Genomic DNA, 19338 nt, shown 5'->3' with positions numbered 1-19338 from the left:
GGTTATAGGTAATCGTATATCATTTTAGGAATTAATATGCCGATATAATATACTTTGTTTTTTGTTCATTTATATAGTAACCAATGAATACATGTAGGTGTCTATGAGGGCAGCAGATTGATTCAAAATACCAACAGTATCTTCGATTTTCAAAGCAACTAGTTTTTTGGTCCGTAAAATTTAACAAACTTCAGGTTTTTACATTGTTTCACACAAATTATATGGGAACATAATTCTGATTTAAATTATAGAACTTTTTATATTTAAATCATGTACTTTTCTTAAAGGAATTTAAATGACCTTAAAAAAGTTCTAGAAATTTGTTTTGTATTAATGCAATGCATTCAAAGTTATTAAAGCTTTCAACTCGCTAGAAAATAAAAACATCTGCGAAGTTTCTCAAACTATTGTCGATTTGTTGTCATTTAGTTTGATAAGCCATTTTCGCCTCGAAGCACTAACTTCATACTCGCAGACTATATATGGAAATGTTTGTGTGACCTATGGAACGGATCTATGTCACCTATGTACATATATTGCAGTATCATCAGCAAAGTTGGACAATCTCGTTGAATGTTTACATATAAATATAAGCTGGTGGTCCGGAATCCGTTCTTTTTCTTCTATAATGTTACATTTGGTGGTGGCCTCAATTGTTAGGTAAAACAATGACTTCTTCAATTTTCCAATTATGCGGTACATATCTTATTTTACGACATGAGTTTAGTAGTGATAAGATCGTCAAATCACCAAGGACGCAAATTTCAAAATTGGTTTTATGACAAAAAAATTGCAAGCTAAAATGATTACTGTTAGCTTATACTGCTTTAATATTTTTATATTAATAAACTTAGACAGGGCAGCGCACAGAATTCTATACTTTATTAGAAATGTTTTTTAGTATGAAATATCTTAAAAACCATCAATTCGGGAACGTAATTTGATAAAATCAACAAGAACAAAACAAAGCTTTGATTTGTAACACCCGTGTGTTATGTATTGATATTAAATAAAAATAAGCAATAATGAAAACAATACATACAAAATCTTCTACAAGGAAAATACGTCAAATCATGTCCCGGAACGTTCCCGAAATGATCGTTCACGAAATTACGATTTGATTATTCGGCGGCCATCATAAATGTGATCTGACTTTGTCAATAGGAACATATTTCAGGTTTCTTTATTATTTCGAGTCCTAAAAAAAAAAACTTCATCAATAATTAAAAGTAATAAATACGTTCACGGAATGACGGACTATTGATGCACGCTCAACGAATAATGAATAAAAAGGTACTTAACCTTTATAAATAATTTATTTGACGAAAAATACTCTGACAACCGGCTTTGTTATTGTTCTCTTTCTTGACTGACGTTTGACACCGAATGGCTGGATTTACTTAAAATTATTTTTGGTCGATTATCAATGAAATGACTTTTGCGGTATTTTTTTTTCAATTAAGTCAAGATTTAAGGCATTAAATTGCTAGCAAAGCCAATTCTGCATCTTGGTGATGTAGAGCCATTATAATTGCGTTTTTTTAATTAGGTACTTCTATAAGCGTTCCTATTAACAAATTGTAAGAGATATATAGCCGTATGGTTTAAAGAACATTCACGAAATGTTTAGCAAAAAGATCAGCTTTTTGTTTCAGGTTTCTGATCCAACTGCCATCTTGAGATTTTATTGACAGGTTTTGTGCCTAGGGTCTTTTTGGAAGCTCGGCTGATTCCAAAGTTTGACTTCTGAAGACATTTGTATACATTTTCAATTCACAGTATTTTAACACAAACTTCTAAACTAAAAAATAAAAAAAAAAGATTTTATACTCCAATATCATGGAAACAAAGAAAGATATTGATTTCAGACTTATTTCATTTAATACAAAATATTTTTGTTGACATTTGGTAAAATTTAAGATTATAATAATTATAAAGTCTAAACGTCTTGAATATTTCAACAGGAAATAGTGTTTTACCATCAATTTTTGGGCGCTTTTTTTTAAAGTTTAAAAAAAGGATTATATCATTGTGGATTGCATCCAGTTTAAGTTCCTTACGAAACGTGAGAATATGATTAAAATCGTTTAGATAGCTATAGAAGAATTCTCTTAGGTATTTTTTTTCGTTTTTGAGCAAAGGCAGGGTACAGAGGTGGTGATGAACTGTTTTTTCCTCTTACTCATCCATATAGCTTCTGCAAAAGTCGTTTAAGAATACGCCTAGCTCAGTGGCGTGCTTTCCAATTAGACAGTACCCGCTTATGACACCGATTTTCGGGCTTATTTGCGATCTGCTTAGCGATAGGAAGCACCTTGATCTCTTTAAATCTAGTGTAGATGTTTTTTGTGACCTGACACGTGTTGATGTTATTCCACCTGATGGTTTGCCTTCTTCAAACCGTCGTACATAAGCCAAGTTTACATGTAGCGGTTGGTATACCAGCACTAGCCAAGTTTGGTGGAATGGGTTGTACTGTATAATACCTGGCGAGTTCATCTGCTTACAGTTTCCTGGAATGTCTCCATGGCCCGGCATCCAAAAATGAATGTTAAACTGTTGTGTCATCTCGATTAGAGATGATCGACAATTGTGGACTATTATATAATTTGTAGAGACAGAGTCCAGAGATTTGATAGCGGCCTGACTATCTAAGACGTAAAACATATATTTATTAGAATTAGAAAATATATATGTATAAAACATTAATTAAAAAATAAGGCTTTAACAATTTTAAGAAACAAAAAGTAATAAAGATACAACTATTTTGGTGGTATATTTAAATTCAAAGAATGATAGGCACTATTTTTTAACATAATTTTAACAAATAAATTTCAATAAATATTTAGGAAATGGAACACAAGTTTATTTTTTAAAGGTGACTCTTAAAATGAAAGTCAATTACATTAGTGACAGAATTGGTTTCGCTAATACAGTGAGTTATAAATTCATTAACTGCGTAATTAACCCTATGGGCAGTTGATATGTTGCGACGGAATATCACGAATAAATAAAACAGAGAAGATTTTACATCGATTTTCAAGTAACTCTAAACCGATTGTTTTATGCCTCTATAAAACATAAGATCGTCAGCAAATAAAAGTCTTAGAAAATTATGAAAAATATATGGCAAGTCATTAATAAAAATAAGAAAAAGTAAGGGTCCCAGGTGACTACCTTTAGGGACTCCTTATGACACATGTACAGGAGAAGAGAGAACATTACCAATGGAAACAAATTGAATGCGTCCTACAAGATAAGCTTTCAACCATTGCATAACAAAACCAATTCTTGATAGTTTGTTTAGTAGAATAGTGTGGCGGACTCTATCAAAGGCCTTTGCAAAGTCAGTATAGATTATGTCAACCTGATACCCCACATCATTAGGAATGCAGTTTTTGAAAAAAGAAAGGTTAGTAGTTGTCGACCTGCTTGATACAAAGCTATGCTGGAAAGGCGATATTACTACCCTAAGGAAAAAAGAAAACTTATCATACACAAGTTTTTCAAAAGTTTTGGAATGGTGGATAGTTTGCTGATTGGATGGTAGTTAGATATTTCCTGTTTGGGTCCTGCTTTATGAATAGGAATTATGCAAGAATTTTTCCATTAAAAAAAAATTAGTAAAGTAAGACGCAAGAATATTTTTACTTCCTAAAACGATTAATTTTTAATAAATGAATGTGACTGATTTGATTATTTTAATTTTACTTTCAGAAAACTTGCTATAAGATATACGATCATTTGGTTTTGCGAGAATGACTGGAACAGGTAATTTAAAAAATTAAACAAAGTTTTATATAACACCAAAATAAGTTTATTAACTTTTATTCCTGCTATAAAATTTGGAGTTTTGTTTGTTGTTTTGCCATTGACCTGGTGATAGAAAACAAATTTGTATAAAAAAACATATTGCTGTTCTTTAAATTTTCAAAATCCTATCATATAATTTTAATCTTATTCTTAAACAAAACACAATTTTATATGTACCAAGAGTGTATAAGACAAAATTTCATTCATTTGTTTACGTTTGAGCTTCAGACAAAGAATACGGAAATGAAATGGTCAAAAACAATTCTATTTTCAGAACACTCACTTTCACTCATAATCTTATTGATTTCTAAATCAGGTGACCAAGACAATCGATTTTCTTGCTTATTTTTTTTTTTCTTTTTGTAATGGGTTTTCAACTCAGATAATATAGCTATGTGTTCACTGTTCATATGTGGCTTCATCATATGTCGTTTAAATTTAAATTATTTCCGACCACAATAATGTAAGCTATGTGGGTATAGTTAACTATATTATTATAAAACCTTCAAAAAGCCAATAGAGACCTACGCGTGGCTAGTACTGAAAATAAAAAAAAAGGTGAAACATTTCAATTAGTTTGTAAAGTAAGGGATTCGAATTATTTTATTTTCTAATTGAAATTGAAAAGAAAACAATTCAATTTCAAACAATTATTAATTATTATAAGAAAATAATGCATAATTAGATTTTATTCTTTAAACAAAAGATTTGATTAATATGATTAAAAATTGTATTTGATTTTTATTGCACAATTAAAATTGATTCTTTATAATTTGAAAATGCTAATGAAATTACAGACGTAATAAGAAATGTCTTCAATGATGATACTTCGATAGTTTTTTTTTGTTGGTTAAACATTTTTCAGTCTATTTAAAATCTTTTGGTTACCTATGAGTTAACACTTCAAATTTAATGAGTTTACATTGGTTAAAACATTTTAATCGAGGTATAGAAAAAAAATTAAAACAGTATGGTAGTTTTTATTTTTCTTAATTTAAGTATCTTTAATATTAAAAAATGTTTAATAGTTCATCAAGGTCTGAAAATCTCCAACGATATTTGTTCTTCAAAAAATTAATTTTTGAAAATTAAGATTCGCATATATGTGGAGCCAAACATAGTAGCCAAATTGATAGCTAGCTTTTTGCAATTTTGATATTTTTCTGGAACATGCTTACCCCAAATATCTTCTTTAGGGTCTATTAATTCCAATTCTACTAAAGCTTTTAAAAGATCTAAATACTTCGCAGCTACTTCAGTCCATTCTGCTACTGCAATGACTTCATGAGGCAATTTAAGGAATTGAGAGAATTTCTGCAAAATCTTTTAATCTTACACAAATATCGCTTTTAAGATAGGATAGAACGTTTTAAAGCAGTGCATGTCTTCTTCTTCTTTTATATTCAAGAATTCTCTTTATATTCAAGAATTGTTTGAAAATGAATTTCATTCATTCACTCTTTTTTAGCAATATCTTTTTCGAAAACATCCAGCCAACGACGAAAAGCAGACACGCTTTATATTAAGTTACATATTAATTTCCCATTTCCTTGTAACTGAATGTAAAGCTTATTTAAATATTTCGGAACATCTTTAAGAAAAGCCAAAGCTAGTACAATTGCGCTCTTTTGAACTCCAAGTACACTTCCTTGCTTCTGTCGTATCCAAGGTTTGCAGGAAGGGAATAACTTGCTCTTTAATCTTCCAGCAACTTTCAATTACATGACCTTTACTTAGTTAACGAATATTTTTTTGTTGCAGTAAGTCCCAATACGCCGTTTCACATTCCGAAAGAAACTTTTTTTAGTGTAAACGTTTTTAAATACAAAAAATTATAGAAAAATCGATATCGAACTAAAGCTCCGTAATTAGACGAAAATGACTTATCAGATCGTGACCAAATCATTTGAATTAATTTGGAGTTAAAATTTAACTTTCGTTTATTCATTTTGCTAATATTAAAAGAAATGAGACTAAAAACAAAGACTGATGGCTGTCAACCGAAATTTCAAAATCTATTGACTTCTATAGTTCTTTTGACAACTGAATCGATAAATTTTCAGTGATTCAAAATTGTAATACCATTCATGAGGTTAAAATTAAACCCCCATTAAAAAACATGTTTGTGAATTCTGAATTTAGGATTCACTAGATCTGTGTTTAACTCGGAGTTAACTCAGTACTTAAAAACTGAGCCTTAAAGAAACTAAATAAAAGAATTAAATATCAATATGCTAATTGCAAACTATTTATAGGCAGGGCAGATCAATTTTAAATTATTAAAATTAATTAAGAAACAAAAAATTTAATTTCTTTAAACATAATGAAAATCTTATGTATCTTCTCAATGCCTTACTAATATAAGCGAAGGGGGGATCCTGACTTTTAATCACATTCTTAACATAAATTACGCTAAAAATGTATGTAAAAATATTTTAAGGGTAACTTTAATTATTATTAGATTATTTTAGAACACTCTCGTCCACTAAGAAATGGTCTAATTATAGTATAGACGACTCCCTACATATAAAAGCATTCCAAGACAGTTTTCTATACTATTAGAAATAGTATATTCTGTTCTTGTTGGCATTTCTATAGATAGAAGAACGCTACAAAATAAAGATGCAAAACCCCAGACAATGACTAAGTTTGCAAGAAAAAGATTTTACTGGCTTTTTTATACGTACTTTCTTTGAACTCAATTTCCGGGAGCCTATTATTACTATCGTTATCAGCCTGCTTACTCGTAGATTGGAGCCGTTGCCAAAATCTAAAATTCTAAAAAAATACTGTTTGCGTGAATATTTTTTAAATATTTTGATTCTAAAGAGTCAACAAAACTTACAAATTGTAAATAGAAACATGTTTGGTTCTTGAATTAGGAATATTCAATTTCTCAAAATTAAAAAAGAACAAATTAAGGTAAACAAATAAGTTGGGAAGAAACTTTAGTGTGGCAGTCAGAAATAACACGTTGTAGAATTTCCTTTCACTTCAGTTATCGAGAGATTCAAAGCTTTAGATAAATAATCATTATGTTTTTCAACTGGCCATTAGTTGGAAGTATCAATTTTGAGACATTTATATACTTAAAATTCGTATTTAAGTCTCAGTTCTAGAGCACTCAAAGCTTATTCACTTCAAAAAGTAGATTTGAGATCTTAAAATGGTTGCATAAATTTCGAACGTTAAAGTGGCTGTCCAAGATGGAAACGAACACACTTAGGCCAGTTTGATGGCCCATTATGATACCACATGAATCTTGATGTTTCCTCCTAAGCTCAATGGAACCAGTTTGAGTCCCTTACGAAACGTAAGAGGCTGATTATGCTGATATGATTTAGACCGTTAAAGAAGAATAGGTAATTCATTTGTTTTCGAGCCAGAGTTGGGCATGTACAGAGAAGGTGAAGAAATGTATCCGCCTCTTCTTCGTCCATACAGCTTCTGCAAGTCATTTGAGAATACGTCTAGCCGCGTAGCGTGCTTTCCTTTTAGACAGTGTCCGGTTATGACACCTATTATCTAGCTTATATGCGTCTGCTTAAAAACAGCAAGAACCTTGATCGCTTTAAATCTAGTGTTGCCCAGATGTTTTTTGTGACCTGACACGTGGTTGTGTTGTTCCACCTGGTGCCTGGCCTCCTCACAGCGTCCTTCATAAAATAGCGATTGGTATGCCATTATGTGCCAATATCCCGTTTTCTTTAAAGAAGTCTTGTCCTGGTTAAAAGAAAACGTGATAAAGAAAATACATTCCAAAAAAAACACTTTAAGAAAGCCTTACACTATACTTATGTGCATTGAAAAGATGGAACTGAAGAAGAGTTTCAGGAATGTAAAGACAACTTAATATCAAGTTGGTGATCTCTTTTTCAAGGTTTTCTGAACCTGAATATATGAATTTTTCTCTCAAAAAAGATCTTATGAAAATAATTTAAAGCATGACTAAAGTATTTCCAAATTCTAACTTGTTTAAAAACAAAGGTTTTAGTTGTTTTGACAGCAAACCGCTTTTTGGTGAGTGTTGTTAAATTACTAACAAATCTCTATATCAAATCTTTACTTATCCAAATTAACTGTATACGCTTTATGGTGCTTATGAAGGATTGTCGTCAAAAGTTGATGATTTTGTACTGCGCGATTGGTATAGGTCCGGTTGCCGAGTCATATTATGTTGTTTTGGTACTTTTAGCAACAAAATTTAAAGCTGTAAATAAAAATTTTATGTTCATACATAAAAAATTAAATAATTAAAAAATAATTAAAACTAAAATGGGGTCATATCCATTAAAGGAATACTTTAAGTTAAGGGAATTCCTAAGAAAACCCAAACGTTCTCTCTTTCAGTATACTTTTTTCATCTTCTTAAGGAAAAGCAGAGAATAAAATAACGTATTTGACATTTGATGTTATTTTAATGGACATATTTTTTTACAAACAATAAAAAGTTGGACAAAATCCTACTGAAAAAAAAATTTGATTTTCGACTTACATATCTCAGGAACAAAGAAAGACACTGACTTCAAACTTAGTGCGTTTTGTACGAAATATTGTTGTTAGGATTCTGTAGAATTTTAAGAAAAACCCAATTGGCAGTGTATTTGGTTAGAGAACTGATACAAATGTTATTAAATAGATTTTAAGTTTCGAATATGTCGTTAAAGAACGGATTTTGAAATCATCTTTTTGAAGCACTTTAAATGACGAGTTGGCTTCTTATAAAAATGTAAAATGCTATGCAAATAAAATTTTAGTTAACTTTAACATACATTTATGGAAACCCGGTTTATTCCATTTAATTTTGCACTTGGTTGTTTTTATACAATAAAAGTCTAAGAAAATGTTATCTAAATGATTTATTACCTTTAAAAAAAGTATTATTTTTAGAATCATGCAATTATTGCTTAGAAACTGTTTTGTCCTCCAAATGTGTTATGATGCTAATATTAGTAAGGTAAACAATTTTAACACAAACAAATGTTATCTTATTGTTAGATTTAAAATTTTAAAATTTTTGATTTCCTTCGTACTTGTACTTGAATACCAATACTGAAATTTGTTCTTGTACAGAATCATTCGATTACTTAATTGAAACAAAATGTAAAACACACCATCAGTGATAAACTTTAAATGAACATTTTATTTCCTTATAATTTATATGAAAAACAGTAAATATTTAAAATTTTCAACAAGCATATTTTAAGCGGTATCTGGATCATAACTTGAGTAACCTTGTCTAGGGTTTCCGTTTTATATTTTATAAAGGTATCAAGAAATTCCTGGTAAAAATAGAATATAGAACAGCTCATTCAATATATGGTTGAAATTGAAAGAAACAGAAAATTGATATTAAATTTGTACATATTATTAATTGAAAATAATTTTGAACATCAAAATCTAAATGTTTGTCTCCTTTTTATAAACAGTTCAAAGTTGCCAGCTATCTCAATTAAGATGTCCAACTCGTTTAGTAAGTTATCTAAAAATCAACATTATAGAACATGAGATTCAACGCAGCCCTTAATCCTTTAAAAAAGTATTATTTTGTTGTTGTGACAAATAATTTTGTGTTAGAGTGTCGACGTTCCAAACAATAACATGTTTTCCGAATGTTTAGCGAACCCTTGTCGTAAATGACAAACATTCAAATAATATTATGACGCTTTAAATGACAGCTGAGTTCGACTGTCAACCGTCAGCTAGAAACCATGGAATGAATGACCATGTACGAGTCCCTATAGCTTTTACTTCTAATATTCAAATACAAGTACAATAGAATTTAGATGATTTTAGATAGGATTAGATAGATTTGTATTTACTTGACACCTGGACACCTTCCGACAAAATGAAAAATATCCTCTCGTTTTTGCAATGTTTTTGTTGTTGAAACATTCTTTCCATGCCACGTTAATCGCGGTTTTAGCCTTAAGAATTTTTTCGGTGAGGTGTTTTTCCATACCTAAGCTTTGGGTAAAATATACTCCCAAGTATTTGTATCCTGTCACTCTTTTAATGTTCTCATTGCTGAAGTACCATTGTTCACATGAGCTTAACCTTCCTCCACCTTTCTTGATAACCATCACTTTCGACTTGTTCAGGTTCACTACCAAGCTCCATCGTCTACAATATTCCGAAAGTCGATTTATCATAAGCTGTAAGGACTGCTGTGAGTTTGCCAGGAAGACTATATAATCTGCGAAGATTAAGGCTTCTAGGACTGATAGCACAGCCCTGTCATACTCCCGACTGCGTCTGAAACCATTTATGCTGAATAACTCTTCCAAACCTAAACGACATCCCGGATCCAAACAACTTGAACATCAATGCGTTTCGATCAACTGAGTCAAATGCAGCTTTAAGATCCACAAAAAAAGTTTATAGCTTTTTATTTTTTTTGTTTCAAAAAAGACTCAGCAGACTTAGAAGGAATATATGATCGATGGTCGAGTAACCCGACATGAATCCGGCTTGAGACTCACATAATTATTCGAGTCTATCCACGTTTTAAGCCGCTTTCGTAGAATCACAGTAAAGATGTTATAGGAAGCGTTCAAAAACGAGATTCCTCTATAGTTGGATGGATCTTCGATGTTGCTTTTTTTGAGTATCGGAAAAATCAAAGTATTTTTAAACAATAGAATTATATATTTCGATTTGAACAATTTAAATAACAAGAAATCATCCATGAATTGAAGTTAGTGTACCAATATACTTAAACAAATAATTGTTTACAAAAAATCATATAGTTTATTATATCTCCATATCTTACCCTACATAAATGTTTATAGGTATACCTATACGAGTATGTCAAATAATAGATTTAAATATGTTTTTTAAACATATTTTTGTTTACTACTTGAAAAAGATCAATGATCACTTATAAAACCCTTATCATATACAAGCTTTACGATAACGAACCCCCCGCGTAGTATTGTCGTCATGTCACTATGTGCTAATTATTGTAATCTTTTTATAAATAAACTTGAAAAACATAAACAGGAAAAGTTTTTGATTCAATTTATTTGATGAAAAAAAAACTATTGGTATTAAAATAAACACAGGGGCTTTTGTCTTACTGTAAAAATACGAATATTTAAGTGATTTGTTTTTTGATAATAATAAATTTATTGTTATAGGTGTTTATAATCAAAGACGTTTGTTTTGAGAACTTAAGTCTTTTTCTTTTTGTTCGAAAATCAAAAACAAAGGTTTAAACCATACGTGTTATATATGTATGCATGCATTTGCTTAAGAACAAATTCTTGATCAAATAAACAAAATGTCAATGAGGTCGAACAATGTTTTTCAAGCGAAAAGTATTTCTATTGTAGTTTAATAGTTAAAACGTATATTAAAGCAAATAATGATTTTAAGTTAAACTAGTTCAAGTCTGAACCCCTGAAAACTTCAGTTCAATTTCCAATATAATTTTATGTTATTAATTTTGAAAGGAGTTCGTATACGTCATTGTCAAATTATGTTTTAATGTTTTTCAAACTAAAACACTCAGAGGGTTGTATGTATTTTAAGAGCTTGAGAGCTTAAAATAAATTATAAAATTCAAAAATATTCTTAGAATATTTGGCTTTCATCTTGCACATATTATTTATGTCCACCCCAGCTGAGACTTACATTCAATCCAATATTTCACTACTTTTTCCAATAAATCTGGCCGCATGTTTCAATGATGGCTTGAATGTTTTCAAGATCTTTAAGAGTTACTGGTTTTTCGGCATAAATCAATCACTTAACGTTATCTTGCACGAACGAAGGGCCAGTTACCAAGAAATAAAGTTGATAGTAAAGCATGCTGTGCGACAATTTGATTCGGTTTTGGTTACAAAAGTAAGCCAACATCAGGATGGATTCAATATTCAGTGCCACTTACACAACAGCAGTTCCTTCCTCATTTCGACAAAAATTAAGGTCCTCATTTTATAGTAATATTAAAAACCAATTTGAATATATTTTCTTCTATTTTTTTTTTTAATTCATTGATTTTTACTAACTTCTGTTCGGGTGTTTTTGAAAGTTTTTATTTCTTTTACAGAAATGATAATTACATTTTTCTGAGAAAATTACCAACAATATTTTGTACCTATAGAATGTTATAATTTTTAAGTCAATGCTTTCATTTATTCTCGACGTGTTCAAGTCGAAAATCAGTTTTTACCAACTTTAAGTAGTTTTTTTTTTGTAATATAATTGTCGCTTCGATATTTTTAACTTCCCATAGGAAGTTATTGTAATGGGTCCGATTTGTCAAATTGAAAATTTTGACATTTCTCGACGTTTCAAGGTTCCTAAAGTCGAAATAAAAGATTTTTAGAAAGATGTCTGTGCGTACCTACGTTCGTTTTTTTGTGTTGTCCATAGCTCAAGAACCAGAAGAGATATCGACTTCAAATAAATTTTGTTATACAGATAATAATGCAGAAAGGGCTCTCAAGAAAATTGCGTGGGCGTTCTTTTTTTACCATAGCAGTTACAAAATGGTTAACCCTAAATATCTTACGAACCAAAAAGGCTAGAGATTTGAATTAAATTTTATATTATATACTGTAACGTGATACCAAAGGAATTTATTTTTGGAAAAAAATCAAACTAACGGTTTTTTTATAAATCAAAAAAACTGAAATAAAAATGGTCACCTCGAAAATTTTACGAATACAAAATGATTTTATCTCCAAAACAACTTTGTGCGACGAAATAAAGTTTTTGACATTTGTTAAAGTTTGAGAAAATCGGACAGACAATTTAAAAAAAAAATAAAAACCTAAACAAAAAAAATAATATAAGCTGGTAAAAAGACATTTTCGGCTCAAATATCTTTTCAAAACTTTGAGATTTTGACTTTAAGCTACTTTTATCTATTAACAAATATATGCAAAGATTGTAGAGGTTTTTTACAGACGTTGTTGCCATCTTTCAATGAAATTTTACAGTTTTTAGCAAAAAACGGCTCTTTTGAAAAACGTTTGTAAAACAAATTATAAAAAAATGTATTGTTTTGAAGAACATGTCTAAAACGAAGAAGTTAACAATGGTGACTAAACAGTTCATCGAGTGTCGAATATTATCATTGATTAATTCTAACATCATTGGGCTCAAATGGTTAAGATGTAGCCTCCAAAATTTTGTTAAAAGGAGGAGTTCCTTGTGAAGCTGGTTGTTTTAGGTACCATGATAAAACTTGATAAATATTTGATCTAATTATATAGAACCTACTATTTACTCTGCAACTTTTAAATTCCCGATTGTATTGTATTTTAAATTGAAGAAATACTTTAACTGTTCACTTTTCAAAGTAAGTCTAAATCATTGAAAAGTCTTTTCAGTTGAATTTTTTTTGAAACACTTAAGTTTGCAGGATATTAGTTGCAAAGTGAAAAGTGTTTGGTGAAATAAGGACCTAGATGTCAAATACTTTATTCTTTGACGCTTAAAATTATTTCATAGGTAATTTTTTGTTTGCAAAATATTCGAGATGAAAAAATGTTAAAATTCTATGCGACAAATAGGTCCGATTACAATAACTTCGAATGGAATGTTTGTAATACTTTTCAAAAGGAATTTGTTCTCCTGAATTCGAATTTCCGCTAATAATTTGGCCACCACGTCTAGTTTTTCAAATGCAACTCTTTAAAAGTCAGGTAAAAATATGTATCATGATTTTGATACACCTTAAAACTCTTTAGTATTTCACTTACTTTCACTAAGTTCTCATTTATTATTATTATTCTAATATTATGCTTGTAGCTTATAGGTTAGGTTAAATTAAAGCGGCTGTCCGTGCTGGAGTTGGACACACTTAGTCCAGTTTGATGGCCCATTGTGCTACCATATGAATCTTGAGGCAGATGTTTGCCTTCTTTTTAGCGTCTTGCATTAACAATAGTTTACATGTAGTAATTATTATTCCAGTATAACCTAAACGCGTTAGAATGGGTTGTATTGTATCATTTTTATCTTACATCGGTAAGCCGCCCAAAGTTTGTCTAAAGCACTTTGAGAGAGTGCTTTTAGGGTGTTACGATGTTTTACTGAGACCGATATTGCAATGTCATCCGAATAGGCAATTACTTTGCAAAACTCAGCATCCAGACAAGTAAGGATTTCGTTTACGACCAGGTTCTAAAGGAGAGGTAAAGAAACACCACCTTGCGGTGCCCTTCTAATAACGAATCTTCTAGCAGAAGAGTTGCCCAGTTTTAAGTTAATTATTTTGCTAGTCAGCATGAAATGAATTAACTCCCTAAGCATCTCTCTTCGTTCAGAAATGTTAGTCCAGATGTAGTTTCAGATATGTGCACGTTGTTAAAAGCATTTTTGATGTCAAGAAAAGCAACCATAATGAAGTCTCTATGATAAAGGGGGTATTCGATTGTGCGTACTAATGTTTGTAAGGCCGTTTCCAACGATTTGCCTTTACAGTTGAAACATAGACAGAAGTCTTTTATCAATACTTGCCCTTAATTGGATATCAATCAATCTTTCTAAGGTCTAAAAAAGGGACGATGATAGACTCATAAGTCTAGAATCGTAACACGTTTTAAATTTTAAGATTGTATTTTTGACGCTGATTTTTATATTTTTTCATTCAAGTCTATTACGAATTCCATCGTAACCGAAAACTTTTACGAATCCGGAAAAATCGTATCACGATATCCGTCAAATGTCATACAAATTTGCATGCTACAATTTTTCGGAATACGTAAAAGTTCCCCATTACGATGGAATCCGTGATAAGGCTGAATATTATATTTAAAAATTGATATGATCATTCTGTTTTGAAAACTGAACAAAAAATAACCCAGAGTTTTTAGTTTCTTTTTTTTCAAAACCGTTTAAGCACAAATAGTATAGTGTTTCCTACAGGGCTTTTAAGAATAGGTTAAGACTAAAAACTAATAATACTTTTGGCAAAATAATCTCAAAATAGTGAATTTGTATTCGTAACTCTACAAAAAAATAAAATGACGGTAATATTTTGAAACAAGATTCATTGAAAGACCCACAAAAGTCATTGATAAAGTATAATTTTACTGCCAGTTACAAAGCTTTGTTGACCAGTGTTGTTATTTTACTATACTTAAACTAAAAACCTAAGAGAATTTATAAATTTATATTTATCAAGCTTTAAAAATTTAAGAATTTTTTACTTATGAAATTTTGTGTTTTTGTCTTTTAATTCTAGTACTCGAAGATCCCCAATGGAGTTTGGAGCGAAGAGCATCATCAGGTCATTTGGTATGGCGGAAAGATACGCCCAGTTCTAAGGTTCGTTTTCGTTTCGATGTGGAAGTTTTAGAATTTGAAAAAGATCCTGCCGAAGATTTAATCGATGACGTCAATGATGATTTTTCTGTCACGAATTTATCATCAACAGTAGCAATTTGTGTAACATGTATGGCAGCAGCTGCCGTAAGCGTTCTTCTTCCATGGTATCTTATGCATTCAACAACGTAAAAAATAATTATTGTTATAATTGATATCGATTAAGATTGAGTCGATTATCCTCTCATTTAATTTGAGTTAAAAAAAGTGAAAAACTTTCAAGATAAAAATCTTTATAGTGATTATACTGTGATGTTAAGGTATTTTTCTAAGTAGACTACATAAATGTACATAACATAAAGATGAAACAAGTTTGAATAGTGTATTAGATATGTTAATAAATAATTGGAGTCCAATAAAAATAGCTTCACATAGCTTCCTATAATTTAAGAGCCTGATGTTATTTCGAGTAAAAAATGTGCCTTAATTTAGAAACTACGTTGTATACCTTTACTAAAGGTTATACTATTCTTGTTCTACAATATGTAATTACTTATAAGTAATTAAATGGACAGAAATTGTTAATGCCTATTTTTATGAAAATTTGTACGAAAATAAAAAAAATTGATAAAATTGTATGAATTTTATTGTATGTAAATCAAATTGAGTCCATTAGGTCTTAAGATTATTGAAAAGATAAAATAAAAATGAAAACGTTAAAATATTAAGATAAAATAAAATAGTAAAAATAAACAAATATTGGTATATTTTTGCTTTTAACTTCGTGATAAAATTCCTAATGATTGTTGGATTACTGAAAGCCGGAAAAATTAAGTAAGTAAGTTCAATCAAAATCACAGCTCAAAAAACTATTTTTGTAAAATCGCAGATTTAGAAATCAAATTCCGAAGGTCTGGGTTCAATCCCTGAGCCTTCTGATTAGTTAACAAACCTTACAAAAAGCCTTAGCTCTTTTTGCAAAAGAACATACCGCCCAAATTACATTACACACTACTCAGCACATAAATGTACAGAGTAGAGAACACAGCACCTGAGCGACTAGACTATGTAAGGTGATAACAACACAGGACATTAATACAAGACAGGACAGAAGAGAAAGAACAGACAGAAAGAGCACATGACAACAGCACTCGGTAGGTTTCGAGACAGTCCTCCATCTGTCTACTAACCACGCTCAATGATGCTGGATTTCGGTGATAGATGGAAACCGAAGCTTTATCAGTGACTAGTGACTAGACATTTTATTTTTTTTGTGAATTCATTTTTAAACCTATCTTAAACCTAGACAAAAATTCATAAAACTAGCCTAAATAACCATAACTTACAACTAATTTAATGGTTCCGTACGGACACTAATATCAATATCCTTTTTTATTTTTACTTTAATTAAAATTAGGTCCTTAAATAAAACTTAAAATACCTATTCTACCCATAAACTACTTAAAACTAGAACAACCACAGCAGTAAATCTAACTATCTAACGTTTTTTGTTATTCATATTTTGTTGTGTTTTTTTATTTATTTCATGTTATAGGCCACCATGCCTATTCTACTTAAAACTAAACCCTAAAACTATAAAACAAGTATGTAAGCCGGCCAAGGCTTCAAACCTTATCCCGACTATCAAGTGCCGATTGAAGCAACCAAAACTGGTTCTCCTGCTTCACCCTATCAGTTCGGTCCCGTTCAGACGCAGCCCTACTGAACCGAAGGAGCTCTGCTCTGCCTTGTGCCATGACGTCCCGATTGTACAAGAGTAGTCTATCCACGGTTCGTCGTCTGACGTGGTAGATTAACGGAACTGCCAATCTATTCTGTATCAGATCGTATCTGTCTAAAAAGAGGAATGCATCTGGTGGAATGAAGCCGCTCAAGCGTGCACTCTCAAAATACTAATCGTTCGGATAGAACGCCCCGAAAATTAAATTGTTGGTCGAAGACATAGCTCTTGCAATGTGACCTCGAACGAGTTTTATCACGTAATTGTAAAGTACCTCGTAATAATGCACGTAAGAAGATTCGCCTGTTTGATATAACCCGGTACTGCGTCGTACACTGCCGCTTGAACACCCGAAACTACTCCATCTGAGAAGGGGCAACGTTGAATTACAGAGGACAACCATAAACGATCATCGGCCGTATGAGGGCCATGTAGCAAATTACCTTCACTCTGGAGTCAAGTAGATTGCTAAAAAACAGCCGTGTCGTCAAAGCGAAGGCTCCTCAGGCCCTGGTCAGAGCAGCATTTATATGTCTGTCGAAATATTAATACTGATCTAACCAGATACCGAGGTACTTCACAACACTTTTGCTCGCTAATGGCTGCCGTGAAGACCAACGATGACCATCTTGCGCCAATTCTTGCACGTATCCCTCGTGGCCCTAGCCAACGGAGTCCGCGAATTCACCGCTCCCTGTTGAAGACCATTTTTAATTGAGAATGTTGTGGTAGAAGTTACATTGCCACTTTTGACAACAACCTTTCTACCGTTAAGCATATCATAAAGTATATACAACAATGGCTTGCTTGTGCCAAGCCTGCTCAGTTTTAGGTAAAGACCCTCTAACCATACGGTGTCAAAGGCCTTTTCCAAATCAACCAGAACAGCACCTGTGCATTGTTGTATTGATTTATTCCATTGGATATCAGAAACGAGTTTAGACGCAGCATGAATTGTGTCATGTCCCGCCTTGAACCCGAACTGTTTATCCGGAATTATTTTGTTGTCCGCAGCCCACTTAGTCAGAGCCCTATTAATGATCTTTTCGAAAACTTTGCTGATGCTCGGAAGAAGACTTATCGACCGAAGATTTGAAGGGTTGGAGTTGTCCTTTCCCTTTTTCGAGAGAGGATGAACCACCGCAGTCTTCCAATGCACTGGATAATATGCATTATTAAGTGCATTGTTGAAGAGTGTGGTGTATATGTCAATTGCTTCCATCGGTAAATGTCTTAGTACAACGTTGGATATACCATCGACACCTGCAGACTTTTTGTTTTTTATTGAATTAAAGATGAGCTGAAGCTCAACCTTCGTCACTAATAAGTGACTTGCTTCCGTTTGCTCGGCGATTATGGCATTTGCCAAGGAATCATCATTGAACCGCATGAAACCGCGGTTCTCAGATCGCCATTGTGTGATATCATTTCGAAGGTAAAAGGGATTAGGTAGGGCTCTGTTTTCCAGGTCGTAGTTGGGGCGAATGCTCAATTATGTAAAAGTCATCGTCAAAGATGGCTTCTTCTGGATCTATTTGCGCTGTCCTGAGTACGTCTCTGTTTTCTTCGGTTCTTTGGAGTTTTAGACTCGGAAGGTCATTGTCGTTCTTTTTTCTGAATATCTTGTTGATTTTAGGGAACATGCTAGGGTCACTCGAATTAACTGACCGGATCTTGCGGTCCCAGAACTTGTTAATTGATAAACTGTAGTTCTCCTTAATCAACAGATTGACATTTTTTATTGACGACATCAGTGTCCTAACCTCCAAATCGTGTGGGTCTGAAAGTCGTCTTTACAAGTTTTTAAATCTTGTCAGTAAGCCACTCTTGTGCCTACGTCGTGCGTCAATAGTCGAGTTTCTGTAAGCGTCCATTTGGTCCCGTTCTTTGTACTTTGGTATTGTCCATTCCATCGTTCGTTTTATTGTTTCGTCCATCTGTTGTAAATGTTGGTCAATTTCTGTATTCGTCAGGTTTCTGTTGTTTGGTGGGGCTATGTCACTCGAATGAAGTTCTCTGGCTAGGGCGTTGATGAAACGAGGCCAGCACATTTTTATGTAATTGTAAGAGTGCGTTGCAACGTTTTCCTCCAACTCCACGCGTGCATTCGGAATCTGCATTACAGCAACCAGTGCGCAGTGATCACTGTCGTACTCGACTCTCTGTAAGCAGTTTAGAGGGTTATTACTCACTTTATCTGTTAATGTCAGTCTGGTGTCTGGTGACTAGACCGTTGCCTATATCGCAAAAATTAAAAATATAATAGCGCCAAAACAATTTTATTAACATTTTTTTGTTGCACGTTTTGTACATTATTAACTAAAAGAATATTAAAGAAAAGATGCGTTCAATCTTAGTGCCAGTAAAATAACGCTTAAATATTCACCCTTATTTTGAGATTCGTTTTCGATCGAAAGTTATTCGAATTCGAGAAGATTTTATTTTGAGATTCGATCGATTCGAAAGTTTGCTGATTCAATCGAAAGTTCATTTAAAAAAAAAAA

At 31.9% G+C, this 19338-nt stretch overlaps 1 protein-coding gene across 1 annotated transcript in view; it reads left to right on the top strand.

The window, feature by feature from the left end:
• Window positions 1-15850, top strand: part of LOC129941573 (uncharacterized) — a 37536-nt gene extending 21686 nt beyond the window's left edge. The window contains exons 2-3 of the mRNA XM_056050247.1: window positions 3718-3771; window positions 15014-15850. Coding sequence (XP_055906222.1) covers window positions 3759-3771; window positions 15014-15285 — 285 coding nt within the window. The 5' untranslated portion in view covers window positions 3718-3758 and the 3' untranslated portion in view covers window positions 15286-15850. The remainder of the gene's footprint in view (window positions 1-3717; window positions 3772-15013) is intronic.
• Window positions 15851-19338: the final 3488 nt, after the last annotated feature.

The sequence above is a fragment of the Eupeodes corollae genome, chromosome 1 (assembly GCF_945859685.1).
Source record: "Eupeodes corollae chromosome 1, idEupCoro1.1, whole genome shotgun sequence".
In the NCBI taxonomy this organism is placed as follows: Eukaryota; Metazoa; Arthropoda; class Insecta; order Diptera; family Syrphidae; genus Eupeodes; species Eupeodes corollae.
Note: the sequence above shows the minus strand (reverse complement) of the source record. Positions and strands in the feature narration are given on the sequence as shown.